Source organism: Condylura cristata, unplaced genomic scaffold, assembly GCF_000260355.1.
Source record: "Condylura cristata isolate star-nosed mole 26May11 unplaced genomic scaffold, ConCri1.0 scaffold00055, whole genome shotgun sequence".
NCBI lineage: Eukaryota > Metazoa > Chordata > Mammalia > Eulipotyphla > Talpidae > Condylura > Condylura cristata.
In genome coordinates this window covers 1,030,225-1,049,981 of record NW_004567156.1, presented here as the reverse complement: position 1 = coordinate 1,049,981, position 19,757 = coordinate 1,030,225, and the positions used below count along the sequence as shown (strand labels likewise).

At 51.2% G+C, this 19,757-nt stretch overlaps 1 protein-coding gene across 1 annotated transcript; it reads left to right on the top strand.

Annotated features, from left to right (window-relative positions):
• The first annotated feature begins 1,134 nt into the window (after nucleotides 1-1,134).
• Nucleotides 1,135-14,271, top strand: ABHD16A (abhydrolase domain containing 16A). The gene is made up of 20 exons (XM_004695133.2): nucleotides 1,135-1,315; nucleotides 2,296-2,352; nucleotides 3,065-3,131; nucleotides 3,377-3,463; nucleotides 6,273-6,358; nucleotides 7,803-7,876; nucleotides 8,060-8,182; nucleotides 9,729-9,843; nucleotides 9,943-10,044; nucleotides 10,916-10,979; nucleotides 11,390-11,439; nucleotides 11,709-11,832; nucleotides 12,246-12,350; nucleotides 12,547-12,610; nucleotides 12,978-13,034; nucleotides 13,173-13,235; nucleotides 13,359-13,435; nucleotides 13,519-13,617; nucleotides 13,714-13,760; nucleotides 13,949-14,271. Exons 1-20 carry the CDS (start codon nucleotides 1,184-1,186, stop codon nucleotides 14,030-14,032), a joined length of 1,677 nt encoding a protein of 558 aa, XP_004695190.1. The 5' UTR covers nucleotides 1,135-1,183; the 3' UTR covers nucleotides 14,033-14,271.
• The last annotated feature ends 5,486 nt before the right edge of the window (nucleotides 14,272-19,757 follow it).

Below are 19,757 nucleotides of genomic sequence, written 5' to 3'. Positions count from 1 at the left end.
ATTAAAGTTAAATATATATACATATTATATATATATTAAGATGTATTTGATTGGGCCCTCCCTGGTGATGCAACAGGTTAAAGCACAGCACTAGGAAGCTATCTGCAGACACTGCAGCATGAGTTCGATTCCCACCCCAGAGATGACCCACATGGCTTGGCAGACCTCTCTTGACCCTCCTGTTGCTCCCCTCAGCAATATATTTCAATAGATCTGCCTGTTCTGCTCCCCACTCTGCGCTGGTGCATCCTCCCACACTCCCCACCCTGCACCTCTGGCCTATACCCCAGTTCTTGCATGCATGCATAAATAAATATCTTCTTGAAAAAAAAAGATTTATTTGACGGACGATGTACACTGCTGAGAGAAGCAGTAGGCAAGGCAGGAGCAGTCTGCTGTGCTATGTGAGTTCAGCTCCCTGGCCTGAGATCTAACTGGTACTGAGTCTGTTGCGGCTAGCTTCTCAGTGCTGTGTTTTAACCTGTTCTGCTCCCCACTCTGTCTCTGGTGAATTCTCTCACGGGCCCTGCACCTCTGGCCTGTCCCAGTTAATTTTAAAAATTATTTATTTATGCATACAAGAGCTGGGGGGGGTGTGTGTAGGCCAGATTTGCAGGGCGGGAGTAGGGGAGTGTGCGTGTGTGTGTGTGTGTGTGGGGGGGGGACATTTGTGAGGATTCACAGGCCGAAATACAGTACTCAAGTGAACACCCGGAGAGACAGATGCTGCGCCACATGGGTCATCTCCCTGGCCCAGTATGGAACTCGTGCTGTAGTGGCCGCAGATACCTCCATAATGCTGAGACTTAATTCCTAGCGCCATCTTGCAATAATTTTTAATACTTTTTCGCACAAAGCCTTGCATTTCTTTTATTAGATGTATTTCTGGACACTATCTATTTCATTTCTCTTGTCTGGTTTTCCTAACTTAGCACACCCACTCTAAAGCCTGCCAATACGATTTAACGCGGCGAAACGTTCTAACGCTCCTCTTCCCAAACGCCTCCGACTAATTTCTGACCATCGCTGTACCCGTAGGTCCAGAGGCACGAAACCTTTCTCAAGGTTCGAGGAGGAGCCGGTACGTGCTGACGTCAAGGGCACGCAACACCTTAGAGGCCGGGAGAGGGCGGGGCCAGCAGGGGAACCTGCTGCTGGGAGAGCAGCGGCCCGAGCCGGGGCCATGGCGAAGCTGCTGAGCTGCGTCCTAGGCCCCCGGCTCTACAAAATCTACCGGGAAAGGGACTCCGAAAGGGCCCCGTCTGGCGTCTCTGAGACTCCAACTTCAGTCACTACCCACTCTTCCAGCTCCTGGGTGAGTCGAGTTCTCCCCTGGTCAAAAACATGGTACGGCCCAAACCCCTTTGCGGCCTTTGCTCCCCAGGAGCGTCCATTATTGGAAATCGGGGGAGCGTGCTTGTCAACCAGTTGTCCTCCAAGTCTGCGCTCTTTGTGCTTCCTGGGTTAAAGTCACGCCTGTGAACTGGCCGCCTCGGTTCTCGCTGTTCCCCACTGCTTTCTCCCTACCTACACTCACTCCTGGTTTTTTCCCCGCCCCCCTACCCCCACCCCCTCAGTCTGTCGTGGTTCAAACCGATCCTAGTTGACTCTTAAAGTCCTGAAAGAGACCCTGCGCGGATTCTGGAGCAGGGTTATTCTGCTGTCCAAGTCTCGAGTTCTTCCTCCGTGCCTCCCCCGGCTCCGTTTTATCTTGACCTGGAATTTCAAAATGACTTCTCCAACATATCGTGTATCCGCTGCTCCCCATCCCACTCCCTCAACTACCCAAAGTCTTTGCCTTCCGGAAAGCTGGGAGTGATGGCAGGTGGTGTCCCTACATGTTCTCTTCCTTTTTATCAGTGGTTTCAAATTATTTACTGTCCCTTGCAGGCAGCCCAACCCCAACCACATTCTCTTCCCTAATCAACACTCTTACTTTTGATGCTCTTCTTTCCCCCTGAAAGTTTCTTCGTGTCTTCCCGTGGTCTTTAACCCCTTTCCCCATATACACACACCCACAATCCACTTGAAACTGGGTTGGGAACAAGGGCCAAAAGTCATCCAATGTTGCTTTTTTACTTTTGCTGCCAAGCACAGCTTCCAGTGTTGGTTCTCATGGCCTGAATCAAATTCTGAGTGAGGGTGGGAAAGGAAGGCTTCCTTAGGAACTAGGGCTGCATCAGGAGAGAGAGCATAAGAGGCTAGAACCAGAAGATACAAACTAGGGTATCTAAAAGGGGAGGGTATGGACTTGTCCATAGGCAGGGTCCTTAACGTGGTCGTCTATTTTGGCAGGATACGTATTATCAGCCCCGTGCCCTGGAGAAACATGCCGACAGCATCCTCGCCCTGGTATGTCTGCCCTGGCATCTTTGATAACTGTATCTTGCAGACCCAGCGGCCCTCCTGAACTTTCTCTCCCCAGCCTGGGAAGAGGCAGAGTCCCTGGGGGTGGGAGATGCCCTGGGCTCAACAGAGACCTCAACAGCGCACACATGCTTGGTGCTCCCCTTTGGTGTGTGCACTGGCTTTCTCTGGGACAGCCTGAAGCATGAGAAGAAGGTGTTTACTTTTGGGAGTATCTGCAGGTGCTGAGCCCTGCAGTCCCCAGTGACCTGTCCTCCCTGGCAACTAACCTCTTTGGCTGCAGAGGCAACTGCTCTCTCTGGCAGAGTTCCTGTAGTGACGTTTGTGCATCTCTTGGGGACCAGGCCAGGGGCTATGCTGAGCAGAGCTGATTGGAAAGGTTTGATTAACTTGAATGGAGAGACTAGCCTTTAAGTGTGATTAAATTATGCCGGAGATGATGAGAGGAAGCCAACAGAACCTAGTCTCGTTTTCTCCAGCTCTGACACATTGCCTTTTAACAACTGTTGAGCACTTACTGTGTGCAGGACGTGCACAGAATAGGTACTTTAAGTGATTATGCCTCAGGTTATTCACTTTGCTCAGAGCCTAGGCTTGGAAATGGCAGGAGTGTGTGTGTATGTGTGTGTGTGTGCGCGTGCATGCATGCTTGTGTGCTTGTGTGTATTGATTGCTTGCCCCTGTCTCTCTGCTGCAGGCTTCAGTCTTCTGGTCCATCTCTTATTACTCCTCTCCCTTTGCCTTCTTCTACTTGTACAGGAAAGGTCAGTGGGGCTTCAAAGATGGTGGGGCAGGAATTGGGCAGGTTGTTGGCAGATAAACCCACCCCCATGTAGAGGAAAGGAGACCTGTGGGGATGGCTTGGCTTCCCTCTTCCATCAGGCATCTTCTTCCTCAGAGGGCGAGGCTGTTCCAAAGAGAGGGTGTGGGGTAGTGGTTGGGAATAAACTGGGAAGAGGAAGTATGGAGCTGTGGGGAATGCTTCTCATATAGTCCCTCTTCCCTCCAGGTTACTTGAGTTTGTCCAAAGTGGTGCCATTTTCTCACTATGCTGGGACATTGCTACTGCTGCTGGCTGGAGTGGCCTGCCTCCGAGGTAAGTGCTGCAGGAATCTCTTGGTACCTATTGATGAGATAAATGATTCGGTACCTTCTGTTAATATAGTGTTGGGTTGAGCCCTGAGGGGGAATAATTGAGAATGGCTAAGACATGACCTTTGCCTTAAGAAACTTGAGTGATAAATCTGAAAAAACAGTTAGCAGAAAGGTTTGCTGTTATCTAGAAAAGATGCACGTACCCTGCAACAATCCCACATTTATGTTTATAATAACTCAACTGAAAACCACCTGATGGCCACGAATATAGGACAAATTAATACATTGGGGATATAGACCCACAGCAGAAAGAGATACAGCAGAGCTGTACTGGTGTATCACTGAGTGAAGCAGGTGACCACCAAGACATTAGGCAGTATGTTCCCACTCAGATAAAAGGATGTATATGTAATTGACAGAACACTAAGGAAAAGCATGGGCATGGTATCCTGAAAGGAGAGTGACCACCTGGAGGGGAGGGCACAGCTTGGTCAGGACTCCAGATGGGAGTGTGCTCTCCAAGATTGCTCTCTTGATGTGGGTGATCACAGGAAATGTTTACTTTGTATTTTTTAAATTCAGTTTAATTTCTCTTTAGATTTATTTTACTTTTTTTATGCATACAAGAGCTGGGGTTTAGGCCAGGAGTGGAGGGGAGGGGAAGTGAGAAGATTCACCAGAGACAGAGTGGGGAGCAGAACAGATAGATTGATTGAATACACTGCTGAGGGGAGCAGTGGGTGAGACAGGAGAGGTCTTCTGCGCTATATGGGTCACCTCCCTGACTGGGGATTGAACTCTTGCTACAGTGGCTGCTGATAGCTTGATAGTGCTGAGACTGAACCCTTGCACCACAAGGGAGGCCCTCAATTTATGTTTTCTATAGCTATGTTATATCTCTCAACAAACCGACAGACACACATGATAAAAACTGGGTGAGAGGGGCACTTCAAGAAGAGAGTAGTTGGGGTCAGGAGCTGGATGCATGCAGCTGGGTCCAGTTTGGGGTTGAGGACTCGATGCTTGTTTTTTTCTGCCTCCTGATCTCCATAGCCAGCCCTCCTCAGAGCCTTCCCTGACTACTCATCTCAGAGTAGCTTTCATTCTTCCTGAAATTAAGTTTTGTCTTATTTTTGATGTTTTTAAAAAAGATTTATTTATTTATTTATGCATACAGAACTGGGATACAGGCCAGAGTTGCAGGGGCAGTGAGAAGATTCACCAGAGACACAGTGGGGAGCAGAACAGGCAAATCAATGAAGTACATTGCTGAGGGGAGCAGCGGGCACGTCAGGAGAGGTCTGCTGTGCCATGTGGGTCACCTCCAGGGCTGGGGATTGAACTTACTGCAGTGGCTGCAGCTGGCTTGTAGTGCTGCGTTCTAACCCGTTGCACCACCATGGAGGGCCCTAATGTTATTTGTTTTTTTTTTTTTTTTTGTTATTTGTTTTTAATCTAGAAAAAAAGTTTAAATTGCACACAATCAGGAAGAACTGAAATGCTTATGTTTGGCAATGCTTGTTTCCATGCTTTTTGGGTTGGACCCTCAATCATTGAGAATGGTCAAGGCATTCTCAAAATACAAAGATCATGCCAACACTTTACAGAGTTGACGTTGCTATTAGAGTCCTTCCCCAGCCCCGTGACCCCCACTTCCCAGGAGTAATCATTGTCATCTAGTATAGTTTTTCTCTGATCCATATTTTTACACTATCATGAAACATATACCTCGTTTCATTTCATCAGATCTTTTATCAGGTCTGCTTTGAGTTGTAAAATGCATACTGACTTCAGAATTCTAAAATTTAAAAAAAGTTATGCATCTTGGAGTTTGGAATATGGAATATGGAATACTTTATATTGGAATACACAATATAAAGCATCATCTTGTGCATTTTACATTTTTGGCAGATGTATTCGCTCCACAGAAATCATCCTGCAGCTTGCTTTATTCTCAAAATTGTTTGGAGGTTCTACCCTTGATGATAATAGCATTCTAGTTCATTCCAGTTCTCTATAGCACTATTCTCCGAAAATGTCTTGTTTGTTATCAGCCCCACCCCACCTACATCCAAAACACCAGCTCTCTGAGGGCTGTGGATCCTACTATCTTCCCTGTGTCAGAACAGTACCTGGCACCTGACCCCCTGGGTCAAAGGAAGCAAAGAATTCAGGATTTGAGAGTCCTCAGCAAGGAGGGGGAGCAGATTTGAGTGTTGAAGGGCTGGGTAAATGGAAAAGACCTCAGAGTTGGGAATCTCTCATTTCAGAGGGAGGTAGAGCAGTGATAGAGAAGGAGCAGCTCAGAAATTGGAAGGCGGCGAGGATGTGTCCAGGAAGCAGAAGGGAAAAGGACCCCCTTTCTTCTTTGTCAAGAAGAATGCTGAGAGGCACAGAGGGAGAGAATGAGGATGGAGAACGGGTCTCAGATTCAGTGAGGATGTAATTATGGAGCCAGGAAGCCGTGTGCAAGGGGAGTTCAAATGTGCAGAAAGGAGATAGATGAGCCATCAGGGATGATGGTGGTAAAAAGGAGAGAACCCCAGTGTCAGCAAGAACTCTAGAGAATGAACATTCTGGAGGGTGGAAGGTCAGTAGTTCATAAAGAAGCAAACTGAAGAAGTCTAGGAGCAGAGTGTACAGCAGCCAGTTGCTGGGTGTGGAGAAAGGGGGTGGCCCAGAGCTCTGGTTTCTGCAGATTGTGGGCCCTGCATTCCTGTCCTCTCGCTTCTCCTTCCAGGGCCTTCTAGCCCATCTCTGAAGTGTCATACTGACTTACCAGGTTTTCCAACACTGTTTCTTTCCACCAGGCATCGGCCGGTGGACTAACCCCCAGTACCGGCAGTTCATCACCATCTTGGAGGCAACACACAGGAACCAGTCTGCAGAAAACAAGGTGAGAGTTTCCAGGGTAAACTCGTGCTGCATTGACTTCAGGTAGCTCCATAGTGCTGAGGCTTAACCTCTTGTGCCACCAGGGAGGCCCCCCTCCTGCTGCTTCCAGTGGGCCATTCATCAGCACCACCTCCACCTTCCACCTGCAAGAATTGTCTAGTTGTAGACATTAGACATTCCACAGTGTTTCTTAGAAGGGGTTTTCTATCACAGCAAATGGGTCTATAAATGTTTATTTTTGCTGTGTGCACTGAAAAACTGCAATCATTTTGTTTAGGGATAGGACAGGATGGACAGGTATGTCCACTCTTGTGTCCGGGAGCACAGCGTGGCGCCAGGAGGGAGAAAAGCCAGGGCACAGTGTCCTTGGAGTCGTGCCAGCCCAGCTGGTGCTGGAGTGTGATTATCTCTGAGAAGGGGCTTTGAGGCCCTATAAAGCTCTTTCCTGTTACAAAGGGGTTTCCGGGATCAAACAGCCATGGCTGCCGTCATCATCTTTCTGGCTACCCCACACCAGCATTTACAGAGCTCTGTAATAAAGCGCCTCCACGCTGCTGTGAGCGGCGTCTGGCGTGCTCTCTAATCCTCACAACTGTGTGAGGTGGCATTATTACCCGCCTTTACACATCTGAGGGTCAGGCCAAGTCACAGAGCAAGAAGGTGGCTGAGCGTGGATTCCAGCCTGGTGCCGAGCAAAGCCGGCCTGAAACTTGCTTGTCTTCATTTTGTTTTGCCATTGCCATTTTTTTGTGTATCTTTTCTGTTGCTCTCACTTAGTCAAGTTATTTTTGAAAATGTTAAAAAATTTCTCTGATGGAAAATTAAAAACAACTCTCAGAATAAAGTGCCAGGAACTCCGGGGGTGGGAGGAAGAATATAGCAGAGATTAAGACACAGCTCCCACTGCCCCCAGAAAAGGTGTAGACTTAGAGTGGGGTCACCTGAGGCACCGACAGTCTGGGTGGCCACAGTGACCCATGGCTGCCGGGGTTGATAAGGGGGGAGAGTCCCCCGTCAGAGGAGTAGCTGTGGGCATGGCTTCCGTCCTTTCTTCCCAGGCACTCTTGGGACAGTGCTTGATTCACTAGGGAGTGAGCGAATCATGTGAAGGACCCGGGTGGGGAGTATGACCAGCCTACAGGCCCTCCAAGCCTGCCCTCAGAAGCACCAGCACCTCTGCCCTTCCCAGCCCCCCAGGAAAAGCAGTCTTAGTTTCCTCTTTTTGGAAGGGGCAGACAGGCCTTCTAGCTGCCGATGGGGCATCCTCTCTTGCCTAGTTGCCAAGAGTAAGCTTTACACCTGACAACCAGGAGGGCTCTGATCTCTGTTGTCTACATGTGGCATGTGGGGGCCAGTCCCCTGGATGATGAGGGTGTCTAGGGTAATAGTAGGCCCCACCCTTGTCCATCACCTTTTCATGGTCTCCTCCTTCTTGTCCACTGCAGCGGCAGCTTGCCAACTACAATTTTGACTTCCGAAGCTGGCCAGTTGACTTCCACTGGGAGGAGCCCAGCAGCCGGTGAGGCCCAGTTCTTTCACTCTTGTCTGTCCCTCCTCTGCCCTGACTCTTTCCCCTCCTGGCTCCAGGGTCAGTCTTCTGGTGCCATCTCCTCACTCCTAGACCCCACTCTCTCTCTTCTGGGCCTCATACTTTTAGCTGGCTGCTCCTAACCTACTTCCCCTGCATCTTTCCATCCCTCAGAAAGAAGTCCCGGGGAGGCCCTTCCCGCCGGGGTGTGGCCCTGCTCCGCCCAGAGCCCCTGCACCGTGGAACAGCAGATACCCTCCTCAATCGGGTCAAGAAGCTGCCTTGTCAAGTCACCAGGTGTGAAGCCACTAGGAGGTGGAGCCATCAGGGGTGGTGGGAGCATGGGATGAGGGCTCCGGGACTGTGGGTGCCATCATACATAAGTTAGCTATCATTTATTGGGCCTGGAACCATACACGTTATATTACCTGCAGTAGAGTTGTCTTTATCCACATATATGTATGAAGAAAAGAGGCTCAGGGTGGCCCCAAATCTCACTGAGTGAAAAGCTGAGATGTTAGCCGTTCTGTCTGACACGGAAGCTTTTTCAATGAGACTGCGAGGCAGGAATGAGGTTGGGGTAGGGAGGGGCCACAGCATTTAGCTACTGGCAGCCGTGCCCCTGCCTTGGCTGGTGCATCGAGCCCACTTGATACAGCCGGTGGTTACGTGGGCTAACAGATGCTGAAGGGCTTCCACCTTGCCTGGGGCCTCAGAGCAAGTGAATGGCACCCTGGGCACTGGTGTTAGACGAAACTGTCTTCTAAAGCAGAGCAGATGCTGTGGGCACTTTTTGTGGCCAGGAGTGGGGCAGGAGCTGGGAAACAGGTCCTCAGATAAGGGAGGGGATGGAGGGAGTGGTCAGTTGCTGGCAGTGTGTCAACTGAGAAGAATGCAGGCCAACTTGGAAGCTTTGAAGGGAGTGCTGGACGGCGCCTTATAGTGTTCTGGGGACAAATCCTGCTTTTGGATTTGCTGGAAGTGGTTGTCTTTTTTTGGAAATACCTATTCCAGCATTTTTATATAGATTAGTAGTACATTTGTTCAGTGGATATTTATTAAGCCCCTGTGCTGTGCCAGGCTCTGGGCACACTGTGGCAGCAGAAGTATGGTGAGCAAGACGGCTGGGCGCTGCCTGATGGGTTTGCAGTCTCCGTTGACACCTGACCCTTCAGTGAATCTTGAAATCACCTTAGTGAATTAGCAACCGTCTTTTTTTTTTTATATCACTTATGTGGAGGCTTAATAAGTCGTATATATACATTTTCAGGGTCATATTTGAAAATTATAAAAAGCATTAGTTCATAAAACTTTCAATATGATACGCATATATATGTAAGCAGTGTAAAATATCAGTCATCAAATGTGCATCTTACGAAGGTTATAGAAAAAAGTTTGAAAAATACCAGCTTTGTACATATCTTTTCTCTTTTTTTTTAAGATTTATTTATTTATGCATACAGAGCTGAGATACATGCCAGAGGTGTGGGGGAGGGGCAGTGGGGAGGGTGAGGGGGGTGATGAGAAGATTCACCAGAGACAAAGTAGGAAGCAGAACAGGCAGACTGAGTGAAATACACTGCTGAGGTGGGTGGGTGGGTCAGGAGAGGCCATGTGGGTCAGCTCCCTGGCCCAGAATGGAACTTGTGCTGCAGTGGCTACGGCAGCTTCATAGTGCTGCGCTTTAGCCCATTGCACCACCAGGGAGGGCCCCAAGAATTATTTTCTTTAAGAACGAAAAAAGGAAAAACTAAACGGTGAAGGGCAAAGCCCCAGATTCTGAGTGCTAGGGCTGGGATGGGCCCCGCTGGAGTTGGAAATTCATTTGCCCTTGTCCCCACAGCTTCCTTGTGGCTCACACCCTGGGCCGCCGGATGCTCTATCCAGGCTCTGTGTACCTGCTCCAGAAGGCGCTCATGCCTGTGCTGCTGCAGGGCCAGGCCCGGCTGGTGGAAGAGGTAAGGCTCCCGGCTCCCTGCCCCCATGCCCAGTCCCTTATCCCCGCAGTTAAGTGGCCACCTGCCCCTCACACTGAACTGTCGTCTCTCCCTACTCAGTGTAACGGGCGTCGGGCCAAGCTTCTGGCCTGTGATGGCAATGAGATTGACACCATGTTTGTGGACCGGCGGGGGACAGCTGAGCCCCAAGGACAGAAGCTGGTGAGGGGGAGCAAGAGACCCAAGGGTGGGGTGGGGGATGGTTGGCTGGGGGGCTCTAGAGATACCAGTTCTTCGGTGATAGCACTAAGAAATGACATCACCCAGCTCTACCCTCAAGGCCTTGGGTATAGGGAAAGAGATGAAGTAGGAGTTGATGCTCAAGGACCAAAAAGTAATCATGTATTGGTCACCACTCAGCACTGTAGATGCAAGGCATGTGTTTAAGCCTCACAAGAACTATAAGCCGGGTACTGTTTATATCAGTTCCACAGTCAGTGAGCAGGAGAGCTGGGATTAGAACCCATGCAGCCTGGCTGCAGTCCCATGGCCCATTGACACCTCCTTGGAAAGGACACAGCCAGCAGTATAGGGAGCTGGGTTTCAGTCCCTGCAGGGCCTGGCACTGTGAGAATCCATATACACCTTACCAGCTAAGGTTTGGGGCACCGTGGGATTAGATTTTATCTGACAATTAGAGTCCAGAGCGAGCAAGGAACAGCAGTTGGCATACCACACAAAAGAGGCAATCACAGAAAAAAGTCCCGAAAACTGGGCCAGAAAAATATCTGTGATCCATTCCTGAGAGATATCCCCTAGAGATGCCCAAGCAAAAATGGATGCTGTGCTGGGTGGCTGAGCAACTCCAAACATTCCTCTTCCTCTGAAGACCCTGTTTGCCAAGCTTCTGCATCCACTTTGCTTTGTATCTTACGGACCTTGAAAAATGGGGAGAAGTTTCTGCTCTTCATGGAGAGAACAGAAAGCCCTTTCCTGTTCCCTGCAAAGCTCCCACAGGCTGCGCACTCTGGCACAGAGGGGTTATCATCCCTAACGGGGGTCCCTCTCCTCATCCTCCTGCCCTCTCCCCCAGGTCATCTGCTGTGAGGGAAATGCCGGCTTCTACGAAGTGGGCTGTGTCTCCACACCTCTGGAAGGTAGGCTGGGCGGACTTCTTATTTCTGCCCCTTGCGATGCAGTGTCCCCACCTTCCCACACTAATGTCATGTCCCCACGCCTGACCAATTTCTCTGAGTGAGGTTGCAGACTTTCACTTTTGGAGAAAATTCCACTCCCCATTTCCTTTGCTAATTTTACAAATACCTCCCCGTGGGCTGTGTCCCCAACTTTATCATGTTCTTCATTTTGTCCCCTCCCCCAATCACACACACACACACACACACACACGTGCGCGCGCGCGCAACTCTTTCTGCTGCCTCAGCACCTTGTCATCACCTCCCCTCTCCGGGACTCCTCTGAGGGGACATTTACAGCTCCAGTGTCTCTTCCCCAGGGCTGGGTGGGGGTGGGGTCCATGAGGTCCCAGACTCTTCTTCCTGTGTTACAGCTGGATATTCAGTCCTGGGCTGGAATCATCCAGGTTTTGCTGGAAGCACGGTGAGACCCTCTGGAATTCCTTCTTTTTCCTGAATTACGGGCTGTCTCCCTCTTTGGGCGATCACTGAATTAGTGTGACTGGGAAGCGGAGGGCAGGGATGCCGCCACAGGAGCAACATCCCCTCCTCTCGAGTTGGAGGGAGCGGGAGGTGGATCTCCTCGGAGGCTGGTTTCTGAGAGAACAGTCCTGCCCACTGCCCTTTCTGCTGTGGATGGAAGGTGAACTCAGCTTGGTACTGACCTGCTCCTGCCTTTGCCCTCTCCTGCAGGGGGTGCCGTTTCCGCAGAATGAGGCCAATGCCATGGATGTCGTGATCCAGTTCGCCATCTACCGCCTGGGCTTCCAGCCCCAGGACATCATCATCTATGCCTGGTCCATTGGTGGCTTCACTGGTACCAGCTTCTCTCCCCCAGCCCCCCCACTCCCCCTTTCCCCCCCCCCGTCCCCAGGCCATTTCTGCCTCTGCTCTCTCCAAAGAGAGCTGGGGAAATGAATGCACTGACAACCAGGCAGTGGGGTGGATGGAGGCTGAGAGGAAAGGATAGGGGGGGTTCTCTGAGGGGGTCTGCAGGTACTTCCCACTTCCTCCACTGTTCCGCCCAGTGACCATGGACCTTGGAGAAGTGTAGTGTCCTCACGCACATCCGTGTTCTCTCGCATCCTCTCCCTGTAATGTCCTGGCCAAGTGAAGTGTGGGGTCAGGAGAGACAGGGACTAACTTATAGGAGGGATGGGGTGGCCTTAGAGGGGATGAGGGTGGGGTCGTAGGCAGGAGCCCCTCAGCCTCTTCCCTGTCCTCTGCTAGCCACGTGGGCAGCCATGTCCTACCCAGACATTAGTGCCGTGATCCTGGATGCCTCCTTTGACGACCTGGTGCCCTTGGCCCTGAAAGTCATGCCGGACAGCTGGAGTGAGTACAGCTCCTAGGCCTGCCCTTCCTGGGAAGAGGTGGGTGGACCTGAGAGCTGTTCTGATGGGAGATGGTTCCTTTAATGTGAGTGGGGAGGAGGTCACCCCTAGTTGAGGACAACCCTGTCTGGGGACCTCAGTTTGATCTTTGGGCTGGGCTTGGTCTCTGCTGCCCCTTCACTTTCATCCCACTCTAGGGGGGCTGGTGACCAGGACTGTGAGGCAGCATCTTAATCTGAACAATGCGGAGCAGCTGTGCAGGTGAGGGCAGCATTGTCCAGCACGTACATCCTCCCCCTCTCCCCTGTAAGACTCTGCCAGGTATTCAGACACTGAAATTAGGACTGAAGTGTAAGTTGGTAAACGGCTGGGGCCACCTCTCCTGGGTTCCCTGGGACCCTGGACCGTCTCATGATCTGGCTCTCAAAGGGTTAACACATGGCACAGCAGGGACTGCCCAGCAAGGCCAGGTTTTGAATAATGCCCATTCTTTAGTAATGCCACACCCCTGGGTGAAGGGCTAGCCTTCTGCCTGCTGAAGCAGGGCTAAAGTTCAGCCAGTGCAGGTGGGGTCAGCTGTAGCCTGTCCCCCTCTGAGTGCTCCCCCTCACTGTGACGTCCTCTGAAGGTACCAGGGTCCCGTGCTGCTGATCCGCAGAACCAAGGATGAGATCATCACCACCACGTGAGTGCTTGGGGACCCTGTCCTTCTGGATTCCTGCCATAGCTTGGAAGTTGCCCCTCCCATCCTGGCCCACCAGCAACCCAAGTATCCAGACCCTCCATCCCTCCAAAATACCAGCATACATTCTTCTCACCTCAGGGTTCCTGAGGACATCATGTCCAACCGAGGCAATGACCTCCTACTGAAGCTCCTGCAGCATCGGTGAGAGCTGGGGTGTGTATGTGCGCCAGTGTACATATACACAACGCTGGGGGGATGGGAAGTTTCGGGATGACGAGTGAACGCAGCTGGGTCCTGACCTCTAGCCCTGCACTCCCTGTACAGGTATCCCCGCGTGATGGCAAAGGAGGGCCTCCAAGTGGTGAAGCAGTGGCTGAAGGCCTCCTCACAGCTGGAGGAAGGTGCAGGGGGATCCTGGGAGGCCTTTGGGTGGGGGACCCGGCAATGCCAGGTTGCTCACAGTCATGCATCTCTCCCTGACCAGCCTCGATTTACAGTCGATGGGAGGTGGAGGAGGACTGGTGCCTGTCTGTCCTCCGCTCCTACCAGACAGAGCACGGGCCTGACTTTCCCTGGAGCGTGGGTAAGGAAGCCCAGGGTGGGGAGTGGGCTGGGAAGAGCCCGGGAAGAGGGCAGGTCCACAGATATCTGGCCAGGGTTGAGTGCCTGCTCTCTGCAGGGGAGGACATGAGTGCAGATGGAAGGCGGCAGCTGGCATTGTTTCTGGTGAGCTAAGGGGTGGGAGGCAGGAAGGGGTGCCTGAATGGCCTGGGGCACATGTCGGGGATGGGGTGCCCCCCACACACACTGAAAGCCCTAGCTATTACAGGGAGGGTGGAGGGTAGGAGGTGCCCATTGGCCACTCACTGCTGTGCTTTGCACTGCACCCCAGCCACCCCACCTTCTTTTCTTAGGCTCAGAAGCATCTGCACAACTTTGAGGCTACACATTGCACCCCACTTCCAACCCAGAACTTCCAAATGCCCTGGCACCTCTAGGGCCTGTGCTGGGCCGCCTTCTGGAAGGATGGGATGGGAGGGGACATATGGAAGGACCCTCTTATTTGTGATTTTCTGTGTTCATGTTGTTATTTATAGTTTGTGAAAGTGGGGGACCATCCCCCCCCATACTATTCTTGCACGTTTCCCCCCATCCATCTGGCAAATATCTGCCCTTCCCTGACATATACCTGCATTAAATGAATGGATAATTCCTAATAATTAATAAAAAAGGTATTTTTTCTACTGGCTGGCTAATTGTATGAGTCCCAAAGATTCCAGTGAGCCCAGATTTGGTGGTGGGGAAAACTGAAGTCCCCAAGGGCTGAACTTCAGGAAACCCCAACTCTAGTCAGCTAGTTTAGCTCTCCCAGCCCTGCCGTCATCAGGCCCTCAACCCCCAACCAGAGCTTTGTGTGCCCTGTTACCACCGTGGCCTGCCTGTACTGCCCCAGGAGCCCAGCGGCTCCCTCTTGCATAAAATTTGTGAGCTTAGTTGTTGACAAAATGCTTTCTAGGACCCGATTTCACTTCCTCAGCTCTTCTAGCATTTTCAGGCAAAACCTGTGAGGTTTCACTATTAGTACCCCCAGTTTTCTTTGTTCAGCTCTTGCTAATCCCATGGAAAGTGAGGGGCAGCCTGTTCCCCACATCTTATGCAGCAAACCCTGCGTACCCTCTTCACCATGTTTTCTTCACACATATGGCCTCCAGGGACTCCCAGGGCTACCCTCCGCCTTCGTGGACAGCTGTCACTTCATCCTGTTTCCCATCCGTCAGCCTCACAAAACAGGAGTCCCTTTCTACCCCATCAGTGTGTTGCATGGCAATCAGCTACCCTTGGGATCTTCTTTACCAAGGGAACAAACCCAGGTTTATTGCCCTGGCTTCACCCTTTTGAACAAGATGCTGAATGTGGGCGACTATGTTCTGAGGTTCCACATCCTACGTATAGTCTGGCTAATTTCAGTGTTTCCTCCAACCTCAGTGCATGAAGCTCCTTTGCAATCCCCAGGGCAGAGGCTGGCTGCTTCCACAGGCTCCACCGTTGGCGGGGAGGAGTGTGCTGGGCCTCCCAGAGTGTGATCTGAGATCTGTCAAGATAGGATGCTTAGTGTTTGGGTTAGAAGACAAGAGGTGTACAAAACAACAATGCGATCCCACCTCACACATGAGTAATTCTCAACAAGATGAGAAACAAGTGTTGGTAAGATTGCAGAGAAAGGGAACCCTCAGGCCCTCCCTGGTGGCACAAAGGATTAAAGTGCAGCACTGTGAGGCTGTCCACAGCCACTGCAGCAGGAGTTCGATCCCCGGCCAGGGAGCTGACCCACATGGCACAGCAGACCTCTCCTGACCCACGCACTGCTCCCCTCAGCAGTGTATTTTGGTCCATCTGCCTGTTCTGCTCCCCACTCTGTCTCTGGTGAATCCTCTCAGCCCCTGTACCTCTGGCCTGTACCCCAGTTCTAGTGTACATAAATAAATATTTTAAAAAATAAAAAGGGAACCCTTTTTTCATGGTCCAGGCATCATGAAAAATAGCATGCCTCAAAAAATTGGAAATAGATCATATGAAACAGCTACAGCACTTCTGGATATTTACCAAGATTATGGTAAATTATGAAGACACTAATTTAGAAAGCTAACTAGATCCCATGTTCATGGCAACACTATTATAATATCCAAGAGTTAAAAACCTAAGTGTCCATCAGCTGATGAGTGGATAAAGATGATGTGATTGGGGACCTCCTTGGTGGCGTAGGGCTTGAATCTCAGAGCTATAGCCTCTGTAAGTTGCGTTGGATCCCAGCCATGTTGCTGACCCCTGTGGCACAGCAGACCTCTCCTGTCTCTCAGCAGTGTATTTCAGTAGATCCACCAGTTCTGTTCCCCAGTTTGTCTCTGGTGAATCTTGCCAGTCCCCCCCAGCCTCTGGCCTGTACCCCAGTTCTTGTATGCATAAATAAAAATAAATCTTAAAAAAAGATGATGTGATTGATACAGATATGTACACCCGCACATGTGCACACGCACAAGGGAATACTACTCTGCTATCAAAAGATATTTGCCATTTGCAACAATATGGATGGATCCAGAGGGAATTATGCTAAGTAAGATAAGCCAGGTGGACAAACTTTGTGTGATTTCACTCATTAGGAAGATAAAGAAGCAACAAACAAAACAAAAACAAATTTGTAGATTATAAGAACGAAACAGTGGTTACCAGAAGGGAAAGGGGGTCGATTATGTGTTGATGGGTGGAACTAGACTTGATGGTGAACACAATGTAGTGTAAACAGATGTTGATATATAAGGCTATACACCTCAAACCTCTATCATGAATTAGTGAACCATTGTTATGTCAATAAAAAGGTTTAATAGTAGATGGGAAGAGGGAAGGGAGAGAAGGGAGAGGAAGAGGAGGAGAAAAACAGAAATATGCCCACAGTTCCAGGATGTTCCACCTTTAGCAAGTCTGGACAGCTGACACTGGTGCACCTCTCTTCTGTCCTGTCTCAGGGGACAAAAAGGGTAGCAGATATGGCTCTTACAGCTGTATGGTTCTGAAATACCCTCCAAGATCCATTAGGACAGTTAATCCCCTGAAAACCGAGTCTTTGTTCATTAAATGCAATAGTGTAGTGGGTACCCAGCCCCACCTCCCACATCCTGGGAACAAAGGCTTCCCCCTGCCTGGCCATAGCCATTAGGGACTACGCTGCCCAAACTCTAGCTCCACCTCTCCCTCCCGCTTCTCCCTGCACACACTACAAAGAACACTTGACACCATGACATCAAGGTACCTAAAGAGGGTCAGGTGAGGAGCACGTGAATTCTGGACCACTTCAGCCTGGGGCCTCAGTCTATCCCTCAGATTACTGCCCTGATAAGGCTCATAGCAGCTGTGTCTGTATTCAGAACATCCCCTCCCCTCTTAGGATGGGACCAGCACCCTGTCTACAGATTAGGGTTCCAGCAGTCTCAGGGGTAGACCAACTAAGATGCAGTCCCCTCAAGTGCTGGGCTCTCAACCTCGCTGTAATGGGCATTGGATGGGGCCTGGATAACACCCAGGTGTCCTTGAGAAGCTGGACATACTGGGAAAGGATGAAGACTGGGAGGATGGAGAGTTAGTGCCTAAACTGGAAACCTGGAAGTTCTTCCAGGCCCAGGGTTGAGTCATCTCTTGTCCAGTCTCCTTGGCCACATAGCTCCTGTGAACATACCGTTAAGTATTCTGAGAATGACCCTTTTCTGCTCTAGCTGAAGAGTGACAAAGCCATCTGCATAGACTTAAGTCTGTAAAACAGCTGTGCAAACTCTGCTGCCTCTGGATACACTTAGTCTTTTCAACTCCCACCAGTGGCCAAGTTGCTGATAAATTCTATGTCAGCAGTGGGTACCCAGCCTTCATAACCCCACAGCTCATTCTTCAGAAAGGACATGATTAACAGCCAGCACTGTCTTTCTCTATGCACACAGTACCAATATATATTTGGGACAAAACAATTTAAAACCAGAAGGCTGTCAAGAATTACTTCATTTTAATGTCAATGACTCATTGTTCCTACCTATAGAACAAATCTGGGTAAAGGCCAGAGGTGTGGTGAGTTCTCACCAGAGACAGAGTGATGAACAAAACAGGCAGATCAACTGAAATACACTGCTGAGGGGAGCAGCGGGCAGGTAGGGAGAGGTCTGCCATGCCATGTGGGTCAGATCCCTGGCCAGGGATTGAACTTGTGCTGCAGTGGCTTCAAAGAACTTCACAGTGCTGTGCTTTAACCCATTGTGCCACCAGGGAGAGCTCATACATTTAAACTTTTGATTGTTGAAACAGTTCTCCCAGAGTAAAAATTGGTGTGGCTACTTCCCGGGTTCAAATATTCACTTTGATTGTCTAATACACTGTTACTGAGATTTATTCCAGTTAACATTCCCAATGTGAGGTTTTGAACTCAGCCCTGGTTTGCTGGTTAGGTGGGGTTGTGTGGGTGGGGGTTGCTCCGAGCCTCAGGGAGGAGCATGTGCTTTACCTACAACTTTCACAAGTGAGTGGAGGTCCTAGAAGGTAGAGGATCCTAGAATGGGGAGTGGGGGGTGGGGGGGAGGAAGGGGAAAGACAGGCACCAGGGATAGCCAGGTCTCTATGCACCCACTCATACAATTATCCATCCACACATCCACTAGCCCAGTCATCCATCCATCCACCCACCCATCCATTCATCCATCCACCCATCCAAATTATCCATCCAGCATCCACCCACCCAGTTATCCATCCATCCACCCACCCATCCATTCATCCATCCACCCATCCAAATTATCCATCCAGCATCCACCCACCCAGTTATCCATCCATCCACCCACCCACCCACTCATTCATCTACCCACTCATCCATCTACCCACCCATCCAATTACCTACTCATCCCAACTCAGTCATTTGTTTCATTTCTATTCAGATTAAAGATTTCCTCTCCTGACCTCTATGTCCAGAACTATTCCCCTAATAGTACTTGGCTCTCCAGGACCAATCACCTCTAGCCGTGTCTCTCCAATGCCCCGCCTCATCCCCCTAACCTTCAGGCCGACCTCCTTTGTTTCGCCACTGGGCTGCTCACCCCAGGCATTCCTTGTTCCGGGAGAGGGAACTCCGCAAGAATATCGTCATTCCTTACGGTCACCAAGACGACTTCTGTACGCCCGCCTCTAGAAGGCCAACGGGGAGTCTGTCACCGAGGCAACCGACTCTGGAGGTCCTTCGAGCGCACAGCCGCGCCCAGGTGCGTGGACAGGGGAGGAGCTAACGAAACGGGGGCGGGACTAATGCTATTTAAGCCACGCCCCTGCGAAGAAGACTCCACCTCCCAACCCATTCGCGGAATACCACCGTCTTCCCTTCTGCCACCCTCCGAGCTGCCGCCCCTCAGCAAGTCCTTCGGAAGCGCTCACGTACGCCTCCGCAGGGGCAGTTTCAGTCCTTGGCCTTTAGGTTACATTCGAGAGAGGGGTTCAGAGGGCCCTTCTGCCCTCCCTTTGCTTTCTTCTCTTCAAAGGAACACCCCCGCCCCCCCATTCTTTCCGTCTGTCACTGATTCAGCACATATTTATTGGGGGGCCAGGCAAGCCTCCTACTTCTCTTTACTTTCTCTAACACAAGGTTGCTTCATTCATCGCAAGACTCTTGAAGGGGCGCGCGGTGGTGTGCGTTTTCCTCGAGTCTTTCTTGGCTTCCCCAAAGGAACCCGCGGCCGGATGATGCTCCAATGGTTTGGGGCGCTGGCCAGGGCGGGTACCGGGGCGGTTACCGGGGCGGATGGCTCGTTCCTGGACGCTGCGGGCTTCTCATGGCCCTCACACCTTAACATGGAAAGTCTAAGTGTGTCTCCACGGGAGAACCTCACGGCGGCGCGGTCACTGGGGCCCAGCAGGCCCCCGGAGGAAGCTGCGGCGCCCGGGGCGTCTCGAGTCCCGCGGGAGGGAGGGCAGCGGCACAGCGCCCCCTTCCGGGAAAGCCCCGAGGGGAGCTCGGGCCCCATGCCTGGGTGGCCAGCCTGGTTTTTCGCAGCATCCGGGCGGAGAGCTAGCTTGCCTGGGGTCCGCCCCCGCGTCTCCTGGGAAAGCTCTGAGGTGCTGCCAGGCGCGAAGAGCTAAAGTGCAGTGCCGGAGCCTGTGGGCGCCGGAGATCAGACCCACTGCCCTGGAGCTGAGTCGAAGCCGGAC

What these genes read in the sequence shown, in the direction of transcription:
- ABHD16A (XM_004695133.2), top strand. Translation starts at nt 1,184, where the DNA reads ATGGCGAAGCTGCTGAGCTGCGTCCTAGGCCCCCGGCTCTACAAAATC. An exon ending in GATGAGATCATCACCACCAC is followed by an intron (nt 13,035 to 13,172) that starts GTGAGTGCTTGG and finishes TTCTCACCTCAG; the next exon opens with GGTTCCTGAGGACATCATGT. An exon ending in GGCAGCTGGCATTGTTTCTG is followed by an intron (nt 13,761 to 13,948) that starts GTGAGCTAAGGG and finishes TTCTTTTCTTAG; the next exon opens with GCTCAGAAGCATCTGCACAA.